Source organism: Onychostruthus taczanowskii, unplaced genomic scaffold (assembly GCF_017590055.1).
Source record: "Onychostruthus taczanowskii isolate IOZ18803 unplaced genomic scaffold, ASM1759005v1 scaffold136, whole genome shotgun sequence".
NCBI lineage: Eukaryota > Metazoa > Chordata > Aves > Passeriformes > Passeridae > Onychostruthus > Onychostruthus taczanowskii.
Window position 1 is genome coordinate 711,531 of NW_024498529.1, and position 27,035 is coordinate 738,565.

Below are 27,035 nucleotides of genomic sequence, written 5' to 3' on the forward strand. Positions count from 1 at the left end.
TGTAGCTGCAGTCTCTCTTGCAAGATGTGGAGAAGGGGCTGTGGGGTTACACTTTTACACAACAGCTTCAAGGGCTCAGCACTCTGCTGACAACCCACCCTCATCCTTCAATTCCAAGGGCAGGAAATGTAGAGGCAAGGGCAAAGATTTTGTCTTTGGAGCCGAGAGGATGGGCAGAGGCACCTGGAGGGGAAGGAGATGCTGCCAGTGGAAGTGAACTGCCTGGGGACAGCACAGAGAGCCAGCACGTATTCCTGGAGGAGGGAGAAGCTGCAGCAGATGGTGGCTCACTAGAAACTGATTAAAGCATCTGGTACAGAAACAAGATGTGGCACTGAGGATCGGTTCAGATCCGAAACAAACTGTTCCTAGCAGAGCTTGGGCTTGGTTGGGAAGGGAGAGCCCTGTGCTCATTCCCTTCTCAGCACGAGGAGATTGAAGTCTGTGTGCCCCATCTACCCTGGGAACAGGGACCTCCAAGGGCTCAGATAACCTGAGGAGTGACACTGGGAGGAGCAGGAGGCAGCAGGGATGAGCTCCCTCTGCGTTGGAGAGATTAATTTCCTGTCACATCCACTGCAGCAGTGTTCCTGAGTGATGAAGCATCCAAACCCTGGTGCCAGTTCAGTGTGTGACAGACACCCCAATTTGCCCTTCAGCTGTCCCAATATTAAAGCACCTGGAACCTGGTGGATTTTAGAAGCAGGGATTCCATGCTGCAGAGCCTGGCACAGCTGAACCCAGCGTGGTTTAGAAGGAACAGGGCCCTGCACCCATCCTTACAACCTGATTTTCCCTGGGAAATTCAGCTGTGGGACAGGCATTTTATACCTCTGATATTTAAAATTTACATGTGTGATGAATCACATTACCTTAGAGAAATGGAATCACAGAACCATGAAGGCTGGAAAAGATTGTTGGGTCCAGCTTGTGACCGATCCCCACCTTGTCACGCAGACCAGAGCACTGAGTGCCACATCCAGTCCTTCCTTAAAAACCTCCAGGGATGGGGACTCCAAACCTCCCTGGGCAGCCCCTTCCAATGCCTGACAGACTTCTACATTTCCAAATACATTAAGCACTTCCTGAACTGAAAATATATCCTTGCCTAGTCCAGAGCTGGGAGCCACTATTGCCCCTACTCCCAAGACAGTTTTGGATACTCCTCCCTTCTCCCTCCTTAGGGAGGAAAAAAATTGTCAGAAAAAGCCTTTTATTGTCCGAAGCATTATTGTTTTGCTTAGGTACCAGGCACACTTTGTACAAGAATAAAGAAATTAAAAATGCAGATATTTTCCGTATATCTTATAAACCCTAAACTAAGATTTAGAAAGAGATTTACCCATGCTGAAGGCATAGCCTTCATATTTGCCATTCAAGCACTTTTTCTGAGGAATATCTGATTTGGTAATGCAAGGAAGCAAAGAACTAAACCTATATTTTCTTATGATGTGTAGCTCTGCCATACAATCATGCACAGTCAAGGGAAGAAAAGGGTGATCCCATTAAATAGAATTTGTAAAATTCTGTTGCATTTTCTCCTTTACTGGGAGCAGCAATTCTGGAGTGAGGAAAGGAGGCCTTCTGTTCTTCTCAGGAGGGCTCCAGACAAAGCCAGGCAGTGTCTGCTCACTTCTCTTGGCTTTCAGCTGCTCCACTCTGATCATCTTTTTACACAACTTTCAGTGCTTCTGCTGCTGCTGCTCTGAACTTGGCAGGAGAAGTGGAACAGTAGGACGTAACGACTTCTACAGTGGATCAAAGAACACAACTGCCCCTGGAAGCCCTTCCTGGATAAATTACAGCCTATGGGGAAGGTAAGACTGGAGAAGATCTGTAACCATTTGAGAAGTAGCTTCTTCACGTGACTGCAGGTGGGAAAAGTCAAACAACATTTGCTTTCTCTACTTTCTTATTGAGTGTAACAACACAGGGGTGTTTTGTTGTCCATGGAACTCAAGATGAGAATCCACAAAATAGGATCTCAATTTCTTAGATGTCTCCCATTCTGGAAAAGAAATCCAGTACACCGCGGTGAAAGAAACAAAAAACTGCAACTTTACAAAAAGAATGCTACTTTTATTTTCAAATGCTGTAAAAAGCCTCATATAAATTTTTATAATGCTTCTATGTAACTTTCCCAACCACAACTAATGAAACAGTCTAGGAAAAATATAGCAGTTGCCATTTTGACTCCAAGAACGAGCTGCTGTGAGATCTCAACAGTAAAGGACAAGGTACAGTGTGTTACAACACCTGTAATTGCTTGTGTTATTGAGAAAGTGAGAGCACTTCCTAAGCATTGCCTGGGCTAGACTGCAGCATTCCCTACTTGCTGGACACAGGAGGAGTATCAGCCGTGGGGAAGGAGCTGACAGCCGAGCTGTGTGCTGTGTCTGGTGCCTATTCCTGGTGCCCCCCCGCTGAACTCCCCCCAGCAGGTGCCCTTATCCCAGACTGTTTCCAACGGCTCAGGTGGGGAACAATTGACCTATAAAAATAACACTTCTATAACTCTCCAGCAAGGCAAATTGAACAGTGCAAACACAGTATCAACAAGATTTGACAACCTCTGCTGATGTCCTGTACCTAAGGCCACTCACTCAAGCTGACTGGAGATGGAACAAAGTGCAAAAGCTCAGCTGCAGCTCCCAATCCAAGCTTCCTCCACGCTTTCAGGGAATTCCAATCCAGAATTTGGATTCAGGCTCTCCACTTCCATTGATGCACTCAAGTTTTCCCTGCTGGAATAGGTAAACATCCCAGCAAACCTCTGGTAACAATTTGCATACACAATTTAGCATTTTAACAAAAGTTTAACAAAACATACTTCCAGAAAATAAATTTTCACATGGTTGCAATCATCAAGCCATTTCAGGATCTTTGGTACTCCAAGAATAAGAAAAATAAATGGCACAGTGACAAACATTGCCAAAGGAAAACACACGACCATCCAAGGGAATCAGATAGAAATAACAAAATTAAAGATATGTTGCACTTCCTTTTTTTTTTTTTTTTGAAAGCCAGTGCAGATTAACCTGCTGTTCTCTTTAGTCCAGTACAGTGTCACAGTTTCACCTTTAAAAAAAATCCCTATCATCCTAAAAGCAGTAGTTAATATTGTTTAACTTGACTTACTGATTAAAATAATGCTATGTTTACAAAAAATAATTTAAAAACTCAACTACCACAATACAGGAGTTTATGCTAGATAGGCTGCAGGCTGTTTCCTTAAGGATATAACTCCTATGTGAGCACTGATATGATTAATCATCTGCAGTTTTAAATTAGTATTATCTTTAGTGTTGCAAGTAGAAGGGTTGAGCTTTTTCCCGAGTTTGTAAACCAGCGAGTATGTACAGACATAGTTGTTTAATAGACAGCTTTAAATTAAGTGTGTATTTCTCTGCCCTCCGCTAAGTCCCACAGGAAAAAAAAATTACCAGTATCACTGAGCATCTGCAGTTTCCATGAAACTGAGTTTGTTTCAACAAGTTTGAGCAAAGACTTCTTTGTAAGTTATGTTAATGGGGTTACTGTGCTCTTCTGAAAGGTGGCAGTTGCAGGAATTTCAATTCCAGTGCACACGCTGCCCCATGGATGAAACTGGAAATTAAAATTAATGAAAAGTATTTTGAATAGCAGTGTCCTTTGAGGCTAAATCTGCATCTCAGGATTTTTTTTCCTGCCCGAGTTTCCCTATTTTGGAGTCAAGGCCTCAGGAAAAGCATTTCCTTTCCTTAGAAGCCTCAGGAGCTGTTGGGGCACTGGCAGAACAATGCCTGAAAGGTGGATTTAAGTGAGTTATTGTTTTTTTCTACAGCCTCTGACAAGCACACTCACAAGGCTAAGAACAACACTGGAGAATTTTTAAGGACCTTGCCCCAACAGCAGTACAGGGATGTTAATTAGTGTTAGGTCTGGGAAGCAAATCTGGGAGATCAAGGAGCTGTCCCCACTCAGTCCAGCATTCAGGCAGAAGTTCAGCTTAGCTTTGCTCTAATACTGGATGGGCCTGAGGCAGTGGCTACTCCTCTTTGAAGAGCTGAAGACTGAAACTGTTTGGTGTAAATAACAGATATTAGATGCCTCAAGGGAGACAAAACCGTGGAGGAAAGGCTGGATCAGGGATCCTGGCTGGATCAGGGAAGAATACCTGCCCATCACAGGCACTGATGCACAGAAATCTTGCTGGCAAATGGGTTTTTATGCAACAGATCAGCATCCCAGTATGTTTTTCAGAGCATACAAATAATTCAGAACAGCTGATACCACAGTGCCTAACAGCAATAAATATTTCTCTAATGGCTTTATAACAGCAGTTTCCATATTGCTACAAAAATCTGTCCAGTGGAATCTTTCCTGCTGTATGCCAAAACATCCTGTGCTCCACTCAGAAGGGGCTGCAGAGGTTTTTAGGTGTCTTTCACTGGTGTTCAGAGGAGGGAGGCAGCAACAGTGACTCTGCTTGTTCAGCCACTGGGGAATTGTTCAGTGCTGTACATCTCTTTCAAACAGAAAATGACAGCAGAGATCTCTGCTGTACTGTGACAGATTGAAAGCCCAGCAGATAAGCTCTAAGTACAGGCAGAGAAAGTCACCAGTGACCAGATAATTGCAAACTGCTCAGGGAATACAACTCAGTCCTGAACTGCTGCTGGGCTGATGAACAAAACCTGCCCACAGAGGTATTTCTGCTTCTGTTTCCTCTGCCCAGGGAAAGGACACCTGGCTCGGCTGTCAGGTTGTCACCATCCTGCAGACTGGACAAAAGAACATTTATGTGGTCCCTGGAAATTGGGCTGCAGGCTCAGCTGATCCCTTCTAATCCCATGGCCATGCCAAGAGGAGATCCTGGAAGAAAAGGAGCCCACTAGAGAATCTGAATCTAGTGGGACGCTCAGTTTCCTCTATGTGAGCAGAGGCTGTGATTCTGGAGAGGTTAAAGCAGGATCCCTTTTGCCTGCAGCTGCTCAGGGAGCAAAAAAAAAAAGAAAAAGCACCAATCTGATCACTTCTCTAGAACACATTTTGCACAGAGAGAAGAGAATGTTTGAATTATGAGCAGCTCAAAGATGATCTGCTTTAGAGTAGAGGCAGGAATGCAGTCTTGGAAACTGCCATTTCCTCAAAACTTCCTATCAGAGTGTTTCTCTTCTGCTAAAAATATTGATACTTTTTATTCAGATTCCTTTTTTCTTCTGAAATTGCCAGCAGGCATCATCACCTCTAACGGCAATACTGCCAATGATCATTTAAACAGCAAAACCACTAAACAGATCACAGGGACTGCCTTACTGCCACACACTGTGGGAAAAAGGACAAAGGGATGATGATAAAGGGCTGATAAAGTCCTGCACTCAGGGCAAGAGAGGGCACACAGGACACAAGGAGGCCCAGAGGACACTGCTATTTAAAATAATTCCATGTGCTACACTCATGGGGGATTTGCAGACCACAGATGGAACACCCTTGAGCACCTGCTCAGAGAGGTTTGCAAATGCGGACAGTTTTCTTTATACTGTGTATTTAAACCCCACCAGCTGAGCAGTACAACACCAATGCTGCATCAACTGATATGTTTCCATCCTGGGTGGATTAGATGGCTTACAGTACAAACAAAGCCACAGTACAGAGAGGCATAATTAACCGTTATCCACACATAGGCAGTGCAGGAAAAGTGATGCACGTTCCTTTTATTCCAGTACCTTTGTATAATAAAGTTAACAAAAATATTCAAATATTAAAAAAAAAAAGGAAAGAAAAAAAAAAAGAAAAAAAAAAGCCAGCTGGCACTGCCAACTAATTCCCATAGTAGTCTTAGAAATCCTAATCCTGTAGAATTTCCATGTGAAATCCATGCACACCAGAGTTGATGTATTGATAATTAATGCCAAGTGGGCCTGGTGATGCAGCTACCTGAGGTTTGTGTTTGCAATTTCCTTTGGGGGGTTGTGTTCTGTTTCACAACTTCCCAGCTTTCATGTAGGAAGGGATGGAGCCACGCTGGGTGAGCCCTTCGAACCTCTTGTAGGTGTAATTGAGGAAAACCCAGTCTTTGGATTTGTAGTCAGGTTCTGTTGTGTTTGGCACTAGAATTCAGAAACAAAAGCAAACACATATTAAAAGAGTTAAACCCAGGCTGCTTCTGAGAGGACTTCTCACAGAGCCAAACAGCCCTGAACTCTTATTTCCTTAGTCAGCAGAAACTCCTGGAATAAATCCTGCTTCTAATCAGGTCAGTTGCCTTTTGTCAATGGTCTGACTTATAATTTCACTATAGAACTCAGAAGCAGAAAAAGGGCGGGGGGGTTTGTTTTGCCTTTTTTTTTTTTTAATTATGTGTACGGACTACCAGGTTTCTATACCTTGACAGAAGCCTCTAACACACCCACAGGATACACAATGACAAACCTCATGACATTTCTGATGTTCTGATTTTTGGTATCTACACATACAATACCATTTTCAGTGGGTCTGAAATGCCAAAATAATACAAATGTTCTTGGCATTATCCAAATATGGACATAACCAGCTTTGACACCTGAGATGGGTTGTTTTGCATTAAAAGGACAAACTTCCTCACCATTAAATAAAAGCCATTTCAGACAAAAAAAAAAAAAAAACCAACAGCTTTTGGATAATTCTTATGGCTGTTAACACAGCTACACTTAGCAGACAGCAATTAATCATCTGCCAATCTTCAAGTAACTGAAAACAGTGGGACCTGAGACTATTTTATGTCACAGAACCAAGCCTTTTAGATATGAAAATTTTCTGTAACTTACCAAGAGAAATCAACAGCTAAAAAAACCCTGAAGTGATTCACAGAACAACTCAGGTTCATCAAATACTGCGTTAAGTAATCAACTTTCTGAAAATTCTTACCCACAAATTATGTCAACAATTATGTTTGGCACAAACTTCAAAAGTCACTGAAGATGAAAAACAAATCAGTGCATGATGTTTTACCAGACTGCCTGGTTAGACAGACTGCCTGGCAGAAACTCCACTGCTTTCTGTGCTCACTACCTGTGCAAACCATTTTTACCAAGAGTTCGGACTCTTAAAATCTCTGGGCTTTGCAGCTATGAGAGATCAAAGGTTTACACTCACACTTCAAAGAAAATATAGAGACTCAATCTACAGACTAATTTGATTGGGTCATTAGAAAAATTAATATAAACAACAACAAAGGCATCTGTGCAGTATTCTGGCACGTCACAGATAGAGATTTGGAATTTACAATGGCAGTCTCACCTGGCTGTAAAATGTCTGATTCAGGAAATTCATCAAAGTTGGAAGTATCATCAATACTTTTGATTTCTATAGGGATTGCAGCTGGTCTTTCCCTGCAAATAAAGATAAATGCCAGAAGAGTGAATATTGGGAAATGAGACATTAAGTTCCAGCTTTAACTTAGCTTTTAGCTTAAAGCTTCCCTTAATGCAGTGCACAAGGGTTCCACTGAGTGCATCACAGATGAATCTGACTCCTGTTTGCTAACACCATGGGGAGATTGTTTGGTTCCCTATCCCCATTGGTGTCTTCAGGCGTGGGGCAAACATCATTTTCCTATTGAGAGAGCATCCCATCCCACATTTACCTGCCACACAGCTATCACCCTGATCTTGTCACCAGCCACCACTGTGGTTACCCTGTTTCACAAACCCAGCCTGGCAGGATTGCACTTGCACCCAGAGCTTTACAGTTCCAGTGCTCATTAGCCTGGACCTCATCCAAAACCTTTGGACTGTAGCTCCTCTTTGTGACACTCAGCATCTCTCTCCCACACCAGGCTGGCTCTGCTTTAGCACCTCCATAGTCAGGAAGCCCTTGAAGGAGCTTTTGAAAGTGCCCAAGGAATCTGTGCCAGCAAAACCTTCACAGTGGGACACAGCACTGTGGGAAAGGCAGTGATTTACACCTGTAAACTTACCACAGGTCTAATTACTACACTTACAATTAAATCCACAGCCACCCTACAACAATTTCTTTCCGTTCTGGGCAGTCTGGAATACTGTGAGCTATCTCAAGTCAGTTAAATTCTGGCCATTTCTATGCATGTTAGCAAGGACAGTGTCACCCCCTGCTGTCAGAGGGTGCCTTTCAAAATGAAAGATAAATTGGAAATGATTGTCTTTGACATCACACTACATGAAATTCTTGCTTTCATGGCTTTTATTCCCCCTGTAAAACATGAGTGTATATACATACCTGATATGTCCCCAGTCTACTCCTTCAAAAAATGGATGACTTTTTATTTCCTCTACTCCATTGCTACCAATTCTGTTTTCTGAGTCGATACAAAATCTGGAAAAGGGGAGAAAACAAAGGGAATATTATGATAAATTCCAACAGAAGCAACAGTATCCACTATCAAGAATTTCAAGAAGTTCTGTCAAATTGTTTCACCACTTGGGGTAACATCAAAGCAGCCCATTGCATCTAGGAGAGAAGGGAAATAGTAGAAGCAGAACATTGTTAAATCCTGAAACAAAAAGCTACGATGCCAATAACTGACACCTTTTCTAAACTGCTGCATGCCCATCTTCCAGGTTTGTGAAAAGTTGCTGCACGTTCTGGTCCTGTAAAGTCAGTTTGGAATGGAGGCTCAAATCCCTACTACTGAGAACTGCCCTGGCATGTTCTCAACTATTTAAACATCCCTGTTTCAAAGTCAAACTAAGAATAGATATACTTAGTACATCAGGTCTGCTCTCTGATGTCGTATTTCAGAATCCCAGTAAGCCAGCCCATTCCAAACATGCCATGTCCCTATTCCCACCTGCACCTCTCCTCAGAGGTGCAGGTGGTGCAAAGACCCAGGGCCTGTTTCTGATACAGCCCTGCTGCATAACCTTAGCTTGGACCCCACAAGAAATTGTCAGTTTATGAGAAGCAGCCATGAAATAGCAGGAAGCAAAAGGTAAAAATGGAGACAGAGGATTGGTGAGATGGGGACTGTTACCTGCTCTAGCAGGCCAGAAGGAAAAGCCTAAAATCCTAAAGAAGGAAAATAGGGACGTGAAAGCTCTCTGACAGCAACTCATTGACCTCAGGGATTTGTTCCAGGGAGCTGCAGAGGCTGACCCTTCTCCTTTGGACTGGCAAAGCCTTTCAAGTACCTCATCCAGGAGATGGGAGTACCAACATTTGCCTATGAATTCATTAAATCCCAGCCATCTTCTGCATATGTAGCACACCAGGCTGGGCTATAAACAGTATCCAGTTATAAACTAAAGTTCTTTTTCTTGTAGTTGGATGTCAGTGGGGAAGAAAACCTCCCTGTAATTGCGGCCCAGCAGGCTGGGTGGTACCAAGGACTAACAACAAACCTCAAACCTGTAACAACACTCAGCCACAGGATATGTCAGGCTTTGTCTGAACTTGAGCTTGTTTTAGTTTGGATTTGTCTCTATCCATAACCCTTTAGCTTTATCTGCATCTCCCTTTAAGCTAAAAACACACATTCCCTAGCTTATCCAAGCTGTAATGGACAAAATACCCCAAATGCCCAGGTGGTTGCTGTCCAACCTGTTTTGACCTCATTTTAATAATCACCTACAACTAAGATGTTCTAGCCCAATTTTAACCCTTCTCCTTGTGGAGGCAAACTGATAAATTCAAGTAGTCATTGTGTAAGTAGATGCATGAGCAAGACATACTAACAAATACACTGAAATCTCTAAAAATTCCCCAAACACAGCCAGGATTGAGGAGGAAGAAATCCTCAGCAGTAATGCTCTACTCTGTTCAGCAGAGAACTTGGGATGCTGACAAGGAAGGTTGAGCAGAACAGTAGAGAAACAGATACTGAAAACACAATATTACCTGCTTGACATAGACTTATTCATGAGGATTAGTGACAATTCAATTATTTGAGCTGTTGGTATCACTAGCTGGATGCAGGATAACTGTTTCTTGTATTTGTTACATTTTTGTAGGTTACTGGAGCACGGCTGGAACTAACTATAAATTCTAGTTTTGTGAAGTACATTCCCCTTTTTGCCTCTAACAAAATTATATAAGGCTACAGCATTAGCTTTGAAAAGGAAAAAAAGGAAAAAAAATCAAACCCAAAACCAATGTGCCCCCCAAACCCTCCCAGGACAAGAGGGTAATTTCTGTAAATGAGGTAATTTTTGTAAAATTTTACTAGAGGGTCATTTCTGCCTGACCTTGTCACCAAAACCTCAATGCAAACTAAAAACTGGGATTTTGAAAGAAGTCCCAAAATATCCCAAGATTTCTGTTCAGTGCATTTCATGCTGGTGAGTGGTTATTTTCCTGCCACCTCAGAGAAGAAAAAAATTCTGTGTTGATCACTTTATTTTTGGTCTGCTCTATTTCTCCTTATACCATGGTACAAATCAAGACCATTCCAGCTCATTTCTTCATGTTAAACAAGCGGCAAAGAGAAAAAGACTTTAAAAAATCCATCAAGGATGGCGACAGAAGAAACCAGCCTTTCCTCCAACATAAAGCTTCCTTCCTTACACACAACAGGAATTTACCCTGATGGAAGATGAGCCTGGCTGGGCAAGAGGCCAGAATTGTTTTTTTTCTTACTGACCTTAGAATTAAATCCTTTGCTTTCTCCGAAATGGGCACCTCTGGGGGAAACACCAATGTTTCTTTCCAGTTCATAACTTTCCTGTAAGTCTCTTGTGGCGTTTCTGAGCAGAAAGGTGGATACCCTGCACAAACAAATAAAAAATTATTAAACTTCTTCTAGGAGAGCAGTGACCTGGGCCTCTACTTTTGTCACTGGGGCTCCCAAATATAACAAGTATTAGCCAGAGGTTTTCTCTTCTGAACAAATGGACCCTGTTACCTTTCAACAACTCTTAAGTTGGGGTTTTTAACATACCTATTAGCATTTCATACATAATCACTCCCAAGGACCACCAGTCACATAGCTTGTTGTACCCAGTCTGCATAAACACTTCTGGAGCAATATAGTCTGGGGTTCCCACAGTAGAATATGCCTGGAAAAAAGGAATCATCTCTTTAAAAGAGAAATACTGTGGTTTTACTTTGCAATACCTTTTCCTGTGGATTTACATACAGGATCTTGTTATTTGGGTGAGCAAGAATGCATAATTTGAGACTTTACAGGAACTCAAGTCCCAAGAATATTATTCTTTTATATTAATAAACACAGAGAACCTCAAAAATAAATGGAAATCATCCTCTTTAATGTGATGAAATCATAGAATATTGCAACTGCAATATCAGAAGGTCATCTTAGCTTAAGTTTCAGGTAGCTGCATTACAAAAATAACCAAGAAGTTTTAATCTTGTGGTTTTTGTTTATTTTTAAAGGCATAATCAGTGACAGATTCCCAGGTGTGGCACTCATGATACACAAGCCATGTATTGGGAACTTCTCTTTACTGATGAAAAATCTTCCATGGGACAGGAGGGACAGAAAAAACCAAAATCCAACAAAAAGAACCCCTTAAAGAACAAAAAAGTCCCCCAAAAGCAGTTTTGCCACAAAAATATTTTACTTTAATTCATCTGACCATAAAGAAACACTTTGTTTGACTGAACAGACCTGAGATATTTAGGATTGAACCAATGGAAAACCAAAAACGTGGCTCCTTTCCCAACAGTGTTAATGCAAGTTGTCATTTTGGCCTTTTATTGCCTCTGTGGGACTGTTCTTCACCACACGGCACTGTCACATCAGCCTTTATTGGACTTGAGATAAATTCTTTTCAGGGATCTAATTCCAGGATGGAATAAAGCTGTGAAATACACCCCCACGAGGCAGCATGGTGGCTGCAATGTAATCACATTTTGTCTCATGAGGAAAAAAGAGACCACCCAAAAGCTTTTGGGGAATACTGCAGTAGGTCACTTTTTACAAAGGGTGTGAAAAAATAAAGGGTCCCAAAATTTGATAGTTGGGGTTTTTTTGGTGAAAGTCATGGGCAGGGATGGAAGTCTGAAAGGCCATGGCTGACAGACACTTTGCTTTGGTTCAGTTTATGCCACAAGTCCCCTCGTTATGTGACCGCTCCTCACCACAAACCCCGGCTGGAGCACTCTAGCACCAACACCCTCTCACAGCCTTTCCACCACAGTCCCGTTCAGCAGAATGGGAATTCCCCTGAGCTCTCCAAAAAGGAATTCTGCAGCCACACATCTGCTTGTGACTGAGCTGCAGGAATCAGAACTGTGAGTCCACACTGTCCACACCAGGCCAGTGCTGCAAAGAGCCCCAGACAAAGCTTGGCCACGGGGCTGAGGACACTTGGGGGCTTGGGCCAGATGTTAACAAGGCAAACAAAGGCACAGAGAAGAGCAGGGTCTTGCTATTCCAAAGTGGACCCCCTTCTTTTGAGTTATTTGTGATTTTGGGAACTTATAGAGGGGCACATATGAGGGCCTTCCAGGTTTTAAAAACCAGGAGCATTAGCACTGAGTTTTAATTTAACACTTCCTATAACTAGTTTAAAAGCAAACCAAGAATTACACATTATTTAATTAACTCACCAGCTGTCGCCTGTTCTTCTTCCATGTTTCTGCTTTCCTCTTTGAGTTCATATTCTGAAATGCTAATTTACAAAGTAGTTACTAAATAACAAGTGTATTTGTCAGAATTAAGATAAAAATTATTTATAGAGCTCCAGTTTTAAGTAACTATCTTATATATTTAGAACCCTAGTTTAGAAACAAATACTTGAGTATAACTGAAAATGGTAACATGAGAATAACTACTATCTAATGCACAGCTGAAACTCAAGTAAGTAGGACACATATCAGCAATTCTAAATTAGAATGTGTTAAAATTTTTAGATCAGCTTCTGAAAATTTTCATGAGACTGTCACTGACTTCAGTCCTTTGGCACATGGAACCCACTTTCCTCCTGAAAGAGCAGTTCTGTAACTTCACTAACATAATGAAAAATACATTACAATATAGATAGATTACATTATGTGTAATCATATCCGTATATGAATGTGCAAAAATACATGACCACTGCAGATATCATCATTTCTTGCATGTGAAATGCTCCCATGACCCAGGGAACAAGCATTTCCAGTTTTCCAATTAAATGCAATCAGCCTGCCCCATCTTGCTTATCCCAGCAGAAACACAGGTCCAATGTACAGCAGCAGCTCAAAACCATTTACATGTTCAAGTAGGACAGCTCATACTCACAGAAGTCACTTGGTGGGTTGTGTGTGAGGTTCCTGTAGAACTCTGTTCTGTGGGCTTTCTTTAAACCTGTGCAGAGTCCAAAATCAGACAGCTTTACATGACCCTAAAAAACATAATCAGAGAACACAAAACCATTATTTAGATAGGTAGTGCTTGGGGGGAAAAAAAAGAGTTTTAATCACTGCACATGCCCTCTCAAACCATGATGGACTGGCATAGGACAAGCAGGGAAGCAAAGACTGAACCTTCGTGTACTGGAAGGGTCTGTTTTCTCTCCAACATGCTATGGTCTCCCAGGAAAAGTCATATCTACTATTTCCCAACAGCTGAGGGCAGCTACTTTGCCTGATCTTGTTTTGTACTGGATACCACTGTGACTGAGCAAGCCTCCAGGACAAAATTCCTTTGCTTTGTTTTGATAGTAACCTTGGCTTTAATCAGATTTCCAGACATCAGTGCTGACAGAACCCATCAAACCTGACAGACCTGTGCATGCAGGGATAATGCCTGGCCTCCATGATCTTAAAGATCTTCTCCAACCTACATAATTCCATGATTTGGTAATGCTGACTGGGTGCATTTCATGGCCAGAATGGTCAGACTAACTGAGGGAGCTTCCACAGGTGAGTGGGTGATGAAGTAAAGGTAACTGTAGGAACTGAACATTTAGCATTGTCTGAATTGTACACAGATACTTCAAGATGCATGAAAGGAATGATGCACCTTTTAATGTGCATAACATCAGCATCTGGTCATCCTGAGTGGGTTTTTTTCCCTTATAAGCCTTGCCTTAAAATGGTTAAAAGGCTTCTGGGTAAGATTTAGCTTTGTTTAAACATACTGGTGGTCTCCAAAAAAATACACTGGGCATTCCCAGCCTTCCCTCCAGCCAGTTTAAATCTCTGGGGTGGTACCACTGGCTCCCACTGCTCCACAGCAGATGTGCAGCCTGGGATCTTGGAAGTACCAGCAGTTGGTGAGCCCAGTACATGCCTTGGCATCCAGCAGGAGATTGTCTGGTTTGATGTCCCTGTGGATAAATCCCAACTGGTGAATGGCATCAATGGCCAACACTGTCTCAGAAATGTAAAACTGGGTTTCCTCCTCTGATAAAGTGTCCTTCTTCATTAGTAAGGTCATCATGTCACCTTATCAAAGAGAAGAAAATACAGCTTAGGGATCAGAACATTTTAAATCACAAAACTGTAAGAAACCCCAGCAGAATCCAAATTCAACCTTGTAACTGGCCTTATAGTTACTAATCATAAAACTATTACTGCAAGAACCTACAAACCCAACTTACTTTTTTAGTTGAAAATCCTAAACAGAAATTTTAATTGAATGGCTCAGGAAAATATAGTGGATTTTTACACATGTTAGATTTATTGCACAAACTGTTTGAACAAGGGTTTTTCTTCTGGTTTGTTTTTACTGTTAACAGCCTCAGTTGTAAAAAGCAGAAATTTCTATTAGAAAAATTATTTAATTCAGGTCTATTTAATACCCCTTCAACCTTTTTCCTTCCCCTAAAAATCAAGAATGGTCACATGACTGGAACTTCATTTAAAAGAGTGCTCACATTTTTATTTTCACAAATTATACAGCATGTTTGTTTCTAATATTTTATAAAGCTGCCAGAAAAAGCTAAGGAAGAAGTACCTGTATCACCTGATACCACAGCACCCAGCTTACCTCCAGGTAAAAACTCCATGATCAGGTAAAGGTTCCTTTTATCCTGGAAGCTGTAAAACATTTTCACTACCCAGGCTCCATCTGCTTCAACCAAAATATCTCTTTCTGCTCTGATATGGGCCACCTAAAATTAAAACTTATTATTATTATTAGGCAAATATTCAAATATTTCAACAAGGAACATCACATTACATTCCTAGCCCTACAGCACATTTTCATGACCATTAGCAAATGAACTATTTTTCTAGTTCTTTTCATACTCATATTTTCCATTATTTTTTACAAGATCCTAGGGTTTCTCTAGAAACACAAAACACAGCTTGTTAAGCTGTGTTTCTGTTTATTAGAAAGAACTGACAAAGCTGGTGGAAAAAGTACAAGTGAGGTCAGGAATATCTGACCTTGCTCAGGGTATTCCAGTTCCAGCTAAGGTTTTGGAAAATACATGGAAAAAGTATTTTCCATGGAAATGGAAAGCTGCTACCCCATAATTTGCTGGAAATTAAGAATAATGGAGATTTGAGGAGGGGTGTGTGTTTTCACTACAATATACCCTCAACCTGGAGGAAAAATTAGAGACATATGCATGGAAAAATATTTCTTGACAGCTGTAAGAAAAGCAGCAATTTTCTACATCTGTTCCCCAGTTCTACTGATGAGAAACATCTTCACATGAATCTTGTCACAGAGTTGCATGGGGCAAAGGTTCTTCCTCTGCAGGAGACACTCCAGCTTGGATTTATTTAGTCTCATTAGAAAGTACTTCTTTCCACCCTCAACTCCTCAATGCAGCTCTAAAATACAACAGGAAACCTTTGCCTAAAAATAGCCAGCATTTCTCCTAGTGCTACCAGACTTGGGCAAAAAAAAAAAATACTAGAAGATTATTTTTTTTTGACATGTGTCCTCTGTTGTCTCTCCACAGCGCAAGGCAGGCAATGAAAATTCCAGCAGATAAACACTGGCCAGGGAAGATCATTGTCTTAAACTGAATGTAGAGCATGAGCTCAGACTCCTTCCCAGATCAGGCTGTGAAATGGGGGCAGCACCACACAAATTCTGGCTGCTCTGCACACCTTGCTGCTCCTCTGGCTCCCTAAATTCAGGGCATGGGCTGCAGGAGACAAAATAATCTGTGCCAGGAAAAAAAAGTACCACTACTGCAAGGAAATGATGCGCAAATGATGGGTAAGGTTTGGACTAGCATGAAAAAAGTCCTCTTTTATCTCCTGAGATACCCACCCTTGATTTCTTTGCTTTATGGTGCTAAAGTACTTGCTGTGTCCTCACCGTGAATTGTTAGTTAAAAAGTAAAAGCAAAAACCAATCAAACTAACAAAATCAAAACAAATAAACCCCAAACAGGATTAACCCAACTATAAAGCAAACCCAAGGAAGACAATGATGATGAACAATGTGATTTCTGCTGGTTTTCTTTAAAAAACATCAAATACCTCCATTTTTACTTTGGCACAGGATTATTTTCCCAGAAGTATTTTCCTTGAAATGCAGTTTTGCAGATTCAGTACTATAAGCTCCGTGTTGATAAGGGGAGAAAAATAAAATCTTTGTCACTGTTCCAAATTAGTTGTAAAGAAAGTATTTTTTAAATGCAGTTGCATGACCTTATTTCCTGACTTCTGCTGCTTTTGTGCTGTGGTAGCAACAGCACAGACTCTTCGGACTGCCAGACCATTGTAGGGGCTTTAAAAGGTAGAAAACATTTTCTAGAAAGGGTAAGTTTGAAATTTAGGGGACTCAGAGATCACAAACCTGCTCTTTCTCCAGCATATCTGCTTTTCTCAGTATCTTCATTGCATAAATGTGACCTGTATCCTTCTTCTGAACGAGGCGGACCTTTACCAAGAGAGAGAACTCAGTCAGTCTTCTCTGCCTCAGAAATCCACTGGAAGGCTCCCAATTGACAGGCATGGAAAAGTTCTCTTGTTAAATATTTAAAAACACATTTAAATATGTTAAATACTGGAAAAGGAACTATTCTGCACCATGTACAACACTAACACTAATGAGGAACAGTTTTTGTTTTAGGAAAAGTCAGCAGGCAAGAGAATTCCAGGTAGCTTAGACTGTGTAGGTTAAAATTCAGGAGAAATAACTGATGTGACACAGGGCAGAAAGGAGGTTTATCAAGAGGGGCTGTGCCACTGCAAATCCATAACTGCAAAGGGCCATGTGGGCAACATCAGTGTGGGAAGCCATGGAAAACTAAGTGTCTTTCCAGAAGCCTTGGGAAATCAATGCATGTGATTAATCACCAGACTTATCACACTAGGAGAATGGCACAAATAGCTGCTGTTCTGCAATAAAACAATTCATCAAATTGTAATTAGAATGTTTCATCACAGTGGTCAATCCCATTTTAATCTCCCGTTCAAGCGAGAATGCCACAAACCTCCCCAAATGCTCCTCTTCCTATGACTTTCAAAGACTCAAAGTCATCCAAGCCGAGCCTGGTCCTCTTGAGCCGCAGGAACTCCGTCTCCTTGCGAGCGTGCTGTGACCTGCGCAACTTTTTCTGAGGGTACAGGCACAGGAATCTGTCAGTCATTTGTTAGTAGAGAGTCAAGATATGCACCCTCCCTTCCTGGGAAGTTGTTATCTGGAATCCCAACAGGAGAAAAACTTCTCCTACATTTCTTTCTGAATTTCTCAAAGTATAATCCTTGAGTATGGTCTTTTCTATAGAAGCCTTAGGCACAGTTTCCCACCTTTTTTTGGTTGGTGGTGGTATTTTAATTTTATTACTTAGTTATTAAAAAAAAAATAAAAATTATGAAGAAAAACTATCATACTGGTCCAAATAAAGTGTATGAGTCCCAAGGCCAAAGTCACTGCCTGAGGCGAGGACTCTTCATTTTGGGCAGTGTGAAGGACCAATAAAAGCTGAAACTTGTATCCCAAGTGGTGACAGGCAACAAGGAGCTTAGCAAGCAGCAGAGGCCCTGGTTACAGATCTACTACAAAATCCATTTGGTTTATGGCAGGCAAGCACTCAGTTCTGAAAGAAAAATCTGTCTAAATGCCATCATCTATTTTGTCTGATGAAAATGTCACCAGGATTCACCCCAAGAGAAGACAAATGCTGCACCCAAAGATGCTGAGATCTCAGAGTCTGCCAGGGAGGTCCTGGATCAGACGCCTGCCAGACTCTGTGCTGGGATTACAGCATCCTTTAAAGCCACAAGATGGCAATACACATCCACACACATATTCCCACTTCTCAGGAGTTATAGCGGCCACAAAAACTCCAGAACACACACTCTTCCTACTTATTTCCCAGCCAACCCTGAAGGCAGACATGGCGTAATGACCTCAGAAAAGCAACTTATTCACCAAAGTTCTCAGAGGTGGCAGCCATATTGAGATCCCTCCTCATCTGTATCCAAACGGAGCAAAGATGTGATGGTTTATTGTTTAAATCAAGAAAAAATGGTTCAGCATTTTGCTTTCTACCCACTTCTAACCACAGGCCACTGTTTTTTTCTTGCCAAATATACAGCAAACAATTTTCATCTTTGAAAAGCTTGCTAGCTACTTGCTGTGGCCATGTCTCATAAGAACTACAGGTAGCATGAAAAGCCTTGGATAGCTATTGCAAGTATCAGTCAAGCATATTCCCAGCTTCCCTAACATAAACAGGTTATTAATGGGGTGACACTCATGTACAAAATAAAACCTTCTGTCATGCTGGCTGATGTTTCTGTGAGCTCGTCAAATGCCCACCTGAAGCAGGACAAAAGCAAAGCAGCTTGTAAGGTTATTTAAGCAGTATTTACCTCCTCATCTGCAAGGCCTTCCTCTTCCATAGCCACTTCCAGCTTCTTCTGCCTGCCAAGGAGAGAAACAGGGGATTGCACATTTATTAAAACCAAGCAAAACACCACAGCAAGTAAACACCTTTGCTTCACATACTCCAAGTACTGAAGAATTTGCCTCAGATGGAAATTTGCAGGCAGACAGCCCCACTCCACCCAGTTACTCATTTGTGAACAAAGCTGAGGAAAATGTAGAAGCAAATTTAAGCACATGCTTATGTACTTGCAGAATCGGGCATTAAACCTATATGAAAAATATGTTATTAGAGTGATTGTATCTTGTTGAATTAAGGCTGTTTTTATCAATTAGGATTGCAAACCAGAATAAAAATAGTTTTTTCCACCATTTCTATCTCAGCTCCACCTCCCACATGCCGGCCAGCTCCAGCTCCCCTCTGTGTGATGACCTCCCCCTGGTCACACACTTGGTCCTGCCCCTCTTCTTCCCAGCTAAACTCTATCCCCTGGATGCACCATCCTCTCCTCACTAGAGTCCTGCTCAGGCCAAGGCTCACAGCTCCAAGTCTTCCACCAGTGACATGCTAGGCTGGGAGGCTCTGAGAGGGGAGCAAAGCCTGGTAATACCCCATAGGTGGCAGGGGGTCAGCACATGGCAATGTGGCTGCAGGACCCCTTTCTGTCCACCCACAGGATGCTCCTTTACAGCTGCCAGAGTGCACCTTTCTGAAGGCTGGTTACCTCCTGCAGCAGCCAAGAATTCAAAGGCTTGGAGCCAGGCTGCTGGTGCCTTTCTGCACTTTGGGAAGTACAGCAGGATCCTCTAAATTACAGGCCCTTGATAGACAGTCTAGTCTCCTAAGCAGAAGCAACTCCATTACATGGAATAATGACTAAATATGATGAAGAGAGAAACCCTGATGCTTGACTGAAAACCCTTCAATTAAAAACATATTACCAGGGGAATGATAATTTCACACACTAATGACAATCCAACACAAGATTCATTACAATCGAACACTTGGGCCTTTGACACCTAATTCAAGTGGCACTTCATACCTCAGAGACAGCACTGGGCACTGCTGGGAGAAGCTGAGTGGTGATGACCATCCCATACTCCCATGCAAGGAGTACCAGGCAGCACTACCCAAGCAGAATTTACAGACTGGGATTACATTATCCCCAGAAGTCTTCCTGCCCACCTGAGAGCTTCTCAAACCCTCCATCATCAACTCCTTAGTTATTTGCTGCCACTTATTTCCACACCAGCTCTTTGTCTCCTTTCCTTACCCCATCATTCCATCAAACACCTCTCAGCCCTATTCCCTCTCTCCTATACACTCCCTCCTGCCGGGTTTGGGAGTCTTGGCATGAGCTCCATGGTACAGAGCAGGAATAGACACCATAAGCTGCGGTCTCACCCCAAACCAAGCTCCCACCCCTCAGCAGCTCTGCAGAGTTCATTCCCTGGGGCACATGCAGAAGAATCAGAGGTCCCCAACCTCACACAGAAGGTAAAACCTCACACGTTACTGCAAAATAACACCCTGCACAGAGCAGTTTCCACAAAATAACTGATGAGGAGGTGAATTACACGAAAACATCAGAAGTGGAGCTCCTTAACACTCAGTGAGTGGGGTGTTCACAGGTTCCCCCAAAGACAGCCTGTGCCCTCTAGGAATTCATTCCCTGCCACCACATACAGAAAAACTTCCCAGAGCTGTCCCATCCCTGGGGATTGAAGTGCCCTTGAACAAACAGCAAGAAAAGCTGCAGAGGGGTGAGAGGAAGCAGAGGCAATACCTGGTTTCCCTCTCCTCGTGCTGTAAAATCAGGTTGCTGTAGAAGTTCTCCAGTGTGAGTTTGGCCACTGTTACTCTCTCCCGGGTGTGGTTACTCATGGGAAAGGATGTTGTAGTCCCTGCAGTCATCGCCATGGTAACATGTACTGAAACAGAGCAAGTCAAATCATTACTCACTTCAAGAGGAAAATTTAAAAAACACATATTCCTCTTTCCCACTCTCCATCTCCAAATTCTTAGGCACTCCAGAATTCACAGTAAAGGCACTGTTCTTTAGATATAAGAAACTCTATTAAAAGCCACCTTATAAAATTATCCCAAGATAGCAGGAGGATGTGCTATCCACTCTCTAAAAAGTAACAACACGTTGGCAAAACAAAGAGTGAATCATAGCAAAGAGCACTGCATGCTCCAGCTCACCCAGCTGTGCTTGTCCACAAATAAGGAAAATGTCCCTCTGGCAGATATCCTGAGCCCAGCCTGGGGGAGGGAAAAGGGATAGGAGAGAGAAGGATCAGGCAGCTCCAGAGCTGGACTTGTCACAACTCTGTGACAATTTCAGACTCCAAAAATTCTAGATGCTAAAAAAAAAGATGGGATGAATCAGCAAATGGAACAAACCCCTAACCCCTGTCCAGAGAAGTTATTTCAAGGATAAAGATAACCGTCTAATATATTTGAATTTTAAATGTGCTCCACGAAGTTACATGTGGTCAGGTGGTACTTATGGCTTAGGGCACACAGTCACTGGGCACCTAAAAACTGGGAAGAAAGAAGAAAGAAAGCAGAAAGAAGAAAGGCTGGTCCCCTTGAGAGATTTCATCCTGAACCCAAAGAACTTGGATGTACTGGAACAACACTTCTAAATGCTGGAAAAAGACATCTCAGGGCAGCTCTGAATGCCCTGCAGCTGATCCAGGAAAGCCAGGGGAGATTAAAAAAATCAAAAAACCAGGACAGTTTGTCCTAAGATTCATGCCCTACCTGGAAGTGGGTTGAAGCACTTTAGGAGAGACTCATGGAAGAAAAGCATGAAAAGCAGCATATCAGCCCCACTCCCACTTGGTCAGGTTGTTTTAAAGTTAGTTTTGGAAAATTACACAGAAGTACACATCACAGAACCATGGAATGGCCTGGGTTGGAAGGGACCTCAAATACCTTGTTCTCCACCCCCCTGCCATGGACAGGGACACCTGCCACTATCCCAGCTTACTCAGACCCCCTTCTGGGCTTGGCCACTGCCAGGGATGGAACAGCCACAGCTTCTCTGGGCACCTGTGCCAGGGCCTCACTACCCTCAGAGTAAAGAATTTCTTCCTCATATCCAATCTAAACCTGCTCTGTCAGCGTAAACTGTCACTCCAGGCCCTTGTCAAGAGTCTCTCTCCATCTTTCCTATGGGTTCCCTTCAGGCACTTGGCTTCCTTTTTTTAATTTATTTAATCCTTCCATTTCACCAGAGGATTGTGAAGAAGACAAATCCTGAATTAGGCTTAATTTAAGCAGATCCCAACGGCTTTTAGGCGAACTGATTAGGGGTTTCATACAGCAGGGAACTCACAGGTCCACACTGGGGCAGGAGGAGTGCTGAACTCTGCTCCAGGCTCTTTGTTTTGGTTCTGCCTGCTGCACTCTGAGAGGGTGGGATTTTTTCCTGTGAATTTTTCATGGGATCTGATATGACAATAGGATATTTGTTGCCAGAAACGCAGCTGCTGTGTCACAAATAAAGGCGTTTTATAGCATCATGTGGCTATTATTTTAGCTGTTTATTTTGAAGTGCACAAGACACCAGAATTCTGAGAATAAAAATATATCTCTCCATAAAGGCACAAAGAGGATTTAATAGCACTACAGCTGCTTTAAAGTGATGCCAATATTTCTATTTTTAATCAATCTTTTATTCCATTCAGGTTTCTACTGAAGAAAGATGAGATCTGTCAATTCCTAGCAGTGTTTGCTAAAAAATAGGCAGTTCTGTTCTTCACACAGAAATATCCCCCATGCTGGAGACGTCTTCAAAAGCTGGGAGAAATTAGCACTGGTCTCACTGTTGCGTTTATTGTACAATTTTAGACTTTTTCCCTCAATAGGTGGGAAAAGATAAATACAAATCAGTTGATAAGAGCAAATCAAACAAAGCAACAGCTGACCACACATTGGCATCTGTGATTAAGCTATTTCAAGAAATGACCTAACAGACTAAAAACCTGCCTTCTGATAATTTTGGAACATCAGGACAGAGCAGCATTAACTCAGGCTTGAAGTGGATTAACCTTTACTTAAGGTATAGCAGGCACACTCTCACACTGGATATTTCTCCTTTGCATGTCTTGTATTCCTGGTAGGATAAAACAACACTGCAACCAGATTTCCTGTTCATTTGTTTTGTCCATGCTCTATACTCACAAATGCAGGCACTGCCAGACAGCAAATCCAAGTCACTGGGCTTTATTAAACTTGTAAAAAGGAGATCCCAATCCCAGCACTGGCAGCCCACACTATCAACAGTGGGACTGACCCTCATATGCCTCACAGGAGGGAAAGACAGATGAGTGTCCCCAGTTAGCTCTGCCACTGTGGGGAGAAAACCAACCCAAAAACACCACAAAGAAAATATTTGCAAATCCAGGAGATGCCTTAATTTCTCCAGAGTCCCCAAAGTAAATGAAAAAGAGCACAGACCTGGCAGGAGGCACGAGATATCCCACAAAATATTCAGCTGGGAGTCACCAAGTACAGTCCTTAAGCATGACCTTTAAAAACAAATTATGCAGAGGGATGGGGGCGGGAAGGAAGGTGCTCCAAAACAGGACCTTTTATAGACAGCACACTACTTGTACTGACCTCACCACATTAACGGGAATGCTTTGAAAAGGTGCCGCCCATAATTCTTGGAAATGCCCTCACAAGCCTACTAGTTCGCCCAAATCCATACCACGTCCATAATAGAACCATTCAACTCCTGCTGCATCACCGGAATTATTTTAGGTTCCCTGGACCATGAAGAATGTAATATTCAACCAGCTGGCCACTGCCCACATTTAGCCAGAACTCCTCTGGCTGACAGGGATCTTTCTGAAGGGCCTGGAACATCCCCAGTTGTGAGAAAGAAAGACATCAAATGGATGCAATGGACAGGAGGTGCTGAGCCCGCGGGACCAGGGCTTGGAGCTGCCAGGAGCAGGGATGCCATATGTGCTGCCTGGCCCAGGAAATGAGCCTGTGCCTCCTGCAGGGATGGCTGAAATCCCAGCCTGAGCTCTCCTGATGCCAGCTCAGCACCTGCAGTATGGGAATAAGGAGCTATGGATGTGCAGCAGCCAGGGAAAATTTTGCTACCAGAGGCAGGAGGGAGAACAGAGGGGAGGGGAGGGGAGAGGGGAGAGGGGAGAGAGATCCATGGAAAGGATGAGGGAGAGCAGAGAACAGCTACAGAAAGGGGAGAGCAGCCAAACACTACTGAACTGGAGCCTTCAAGAGATGTCTCCAAGCAAGTCCCTCCTGATCCATCATTGAATAGAATATGTCAATTGGATACAACCCTCCCTCTCCCTCCTCGGAGAAAAATGATGCCTAAACAAAGCATACATTTGACCTTATTGTTCCTAGATCTTTCCTGATTGGGAAGCAGAGAAAGGCCAAGCAGCATTGACTACAACTTCAGTCTGCACTCCCATTTGTCACAACACCTCTAAATCAAACTCTGCATCTGTTTGCCTGGAGTTTCCACCCTTTAAACTCCCACACCCAGATTCTGCTACACCACTGGTAATTCCAAACCCCACATTCTCTCTGGGACACGTCTTGGCAGCTCCCACAGCCTGTCATTAATGTTTTCATTAAACTATTGGATTAAGTCTGTTATTAATGAGTGCAAGAATCACTGATGCATCCAATCCCACCTGCTGCAGCAGCTCCAAAGAGGAAAGATGGAATAAATCAAAGCAAATGGAGAACTGCTCTGCCCTGAAACACAGCACTTTGTGGGATCACTTACTAATCATTAAAGGATAAGAAGATACAATCCAAGCCTCCTGCACAGGCAAGACTCCTGCACAGCTGTGTCAGTAAGAAAAGCTACAGAATATTTCAAACCAGACTGGATCTATTCTATCAAACTAATCTGAACCTAAGTCACACACCGGAAACATTTTCTTTTTGAAGCCACATGTGTAGTACAGTTATACAGTAGCCCTAGAATAAATTTACTCAGGACTCAGTGAGTATTTAAGTTAGGGAGCAAACCCCACACCCAATTCTGCCAGAGAGAAAAACACCTTTTTTCCACATGACAGAAGGATGCTGCTGGTCCCTGATTTGGATTTACAATGTCAAGCTACAAACATGTTCAGCAGGACAGGGAAGAGCAATCCTCCCTCCAAAATGACAGAAATTCACAGAAAGACTGATAATAATTTTAATTTATCCACCCAAGCATACCCCTTAAAGCCCAGCAGTTAGGAAGGCAGCTTGCTATTACAGTGAAAACTGCCAAGTTTATGACATTTCCATTTAACATTCCAAGAGAATTTGCCTCTTGAATCAAAGCCTCTGGATAAATCAGATACCGAAACATATTTTTGCCTTTCAAAATTCCCATGGTTTCAGCATGACATTGAACTTGTTCCTGAAATGCAGTATACAAATGGCATTTTTCAAGAATTAGGAAGTAAAAGAGAAAGGAGAGACAAAGCAAACACATAGAGCACAATGAAGTGGGTACCTTCAGAAACTCCAGCTGTCACCACCATGCCCAGAGCTGGGGCTCTTCTGGGTGAGAAGTGAGAGCAGACTCTGCTTGGCTCCTTCCAGACAGCCCAGCCCAGCAACTCACCAAGCTGGGCACTAAACCCCACAGCTGACAAGGATTATAGTAAAAAAATGACAAGGATTATATTTTAGAAATGAGGTGCTATCTAGGAAAGCAGCACAGACACAGCAAAGCTTTGAGCACAAGCACCAGCTCCACAGTCTCCAGATTGTTTGAATTCTCCTAAAGAGAGACGGGATACATGTAAAACTGGAAAAAAACAGTCTACCATACACAAATAACAGCATGATTCACACCAAGGGGCAGTTGGCAGGGCCAGACAAATGAAAAAAACAGCCCAAGGCTCAGCAGGATGATGTGGTGGGATGTACTCTGAGCAGCTTCTGAGACGTGCAGCCATATGTGGGGTAAGCAAATAGACAGCAAAGATAAAAATGCTGTACAACAGCTGATAGTTCCAGTGAGGAAACAGAAGGAGAAAGTACCATCAGCCCAGAAGGAACATGACTTTCTGCACTACAGTTTCTGGTAGCACAGGTTTGGCGATTGTGCTGTGCGTATCACCATCCAGTTGTTTATACTGAACCTCTTCCCGCTGATGACCTGGGCTGGAAGGGACTTTGAAGACCATCCAGTTCCAAACCCCTGCCATGGACAGGGACACCTGCCACTATCCCAGCTTACTCAGTCCCCCTTCTGGGCTTGGACACTGCCAGGGATGGAACAGCCACAGCTTCTCTGGGCACCTGTGCCAGGGCCTCACCACCCTCAGAGTAAAGAATTTCTTCCTCATATCCAATCTAAACCTGCTCTCTGTCAGCGTGAAACTGTCACTCCAGGCCCTTGTCAAGAGTCTCTCTCCATCTTTCCTGTGGGTTCCCTTCAGGCACTGCAAGGCCACACTGAGGTCACCCTAAAGCCTTCTCTTCTTCAGGCTGAACACTCCCACTTCCCTCAGCCTTCCCTCCCAGAAGAGGTGCTTCATCCCTCTGATCCCCTTGGTGTCCCTGTGTCGTATTGCATTAAAACGAACCGCAACATCCCTGCTCTGGCCTGGCTCCAGCAGCTCCCAGTCCTTCCTGCGCTGGGATCCCAGGGCTGGATGCAGCCCTGCAGGGTTGGCTCAGCAGAGCGGGGCAGAGAGGCATTATCCCCCTTCACCCTGGGGCTCTGCATGCATGGCTCAGCAGAGCAGGGCAGAGAGGCATTATCCCCCTTCACCCTGGGGCTCTGCATGCAGGCCCAGCACAGGGGGGTTCTATCTTCTTTTTCTATTACCTAGTTTAATCCAATTCCAAAACTTTTGATTAACCTCCAGAAACACCCAAAACTCAACAGGACCCTGAAGCCTCCAAGCAGCAAGCTGACAAGAAAACCTCGCTAGTCCCATCTATGCCAATCATGGGCCAATATTTTTCAACTCTTGGGGTGTGATCTTAATATTTGTGTTATTTCTAAGTACAGCTTTCTGTGCTTAGAACAGAACCTTGTCCAAAGTTCACCCATGTCAACAAAAAAACCCTTCAGCTCAATGGATTTTGACCTAATAGACCCATTCCAGCCTCTGGATGATGCTAGCTGTTGTTACTGAGGTTCATAATTATCAGATCAGCAGGTTTGCCAAGCACTGCTCTGGGTATGTTTCAGGCAGAAAAATAAATATTTTATTCCTCCATAATTCATGTTTTCAGTAATATCACCATTCACAAGCCCCTGTTTTATTTCATCTGCTACTGATAGGAAACAACATTCCCTGCCAGATAAAACAAATCAGATATCTCACAGATTCTTCTTCA

General features: G+C 42.9%; 1 protein-coding gene across 1 annotated transcript; it reads right to left on the reverse strand.

Moving 5' to 3' along the window:
• Positions 1 to 2,058: 2,058 nt before the first annotated feature.
• On the reverse strand, positions 2,059 to 25,326 carry STK38L (serine/threonine kinase 38 like). The gene is made up of 14 exons (XM_041397162.1): positions 25,192 to 25,326; positions 20,467 to 20,611; positions 18,667 to 18,718; positions 17,283 to 17,405; positions 16,643 to 16,726; positions 14,870 to 14,993; positions 14,171 to 14,325; positions 13,178 to 13,280; positions 12,508 to 12,569; positions 10,874 to 10,991; positions 10,577 to 10,700; positions 8,218 to 8,313; positions 7,261 to 7,352; positions 2,059 to 6,092 (listed from the first exon to the last, which is right to left on the reverse strand). Exons 1-14 carry the CDS (start codon positions 25,217 to 25,219, stop codon positions 5,965 to 5,967), a joined length of 1,434 nt encoding a protein of 477 aa, XP_041253096.1. The 5' UTR covers positions 25,220 to 25,326; the 3' UTR covers positions 2,059 to 5,964.
• Positions 25,327 to 27,035: the final 1,709 nt, after the last annotated feature.

Coding starts and splice junctions, on each gene's coding strand:
- STK38L (XM_041397162.1), bottom strand. CDS start 25,219: ATGGTGGTGACAGCTGGAGTTTCTGAAG. Junction 16,727..17,282: donor GAAGAGGAGCATTTGGGGAG/GTTTGTGGCATT, acceptor CTCTTGGTAAAG/GTCCGCCTCGTTCAGAAGAA. Junction 7,353..8,217: donor GTAGACTGGGGACATATCAG/GTATGTATATAC, acceptor CTTTATTTGCAG/GGAAAGACCAGCTGCAATCC.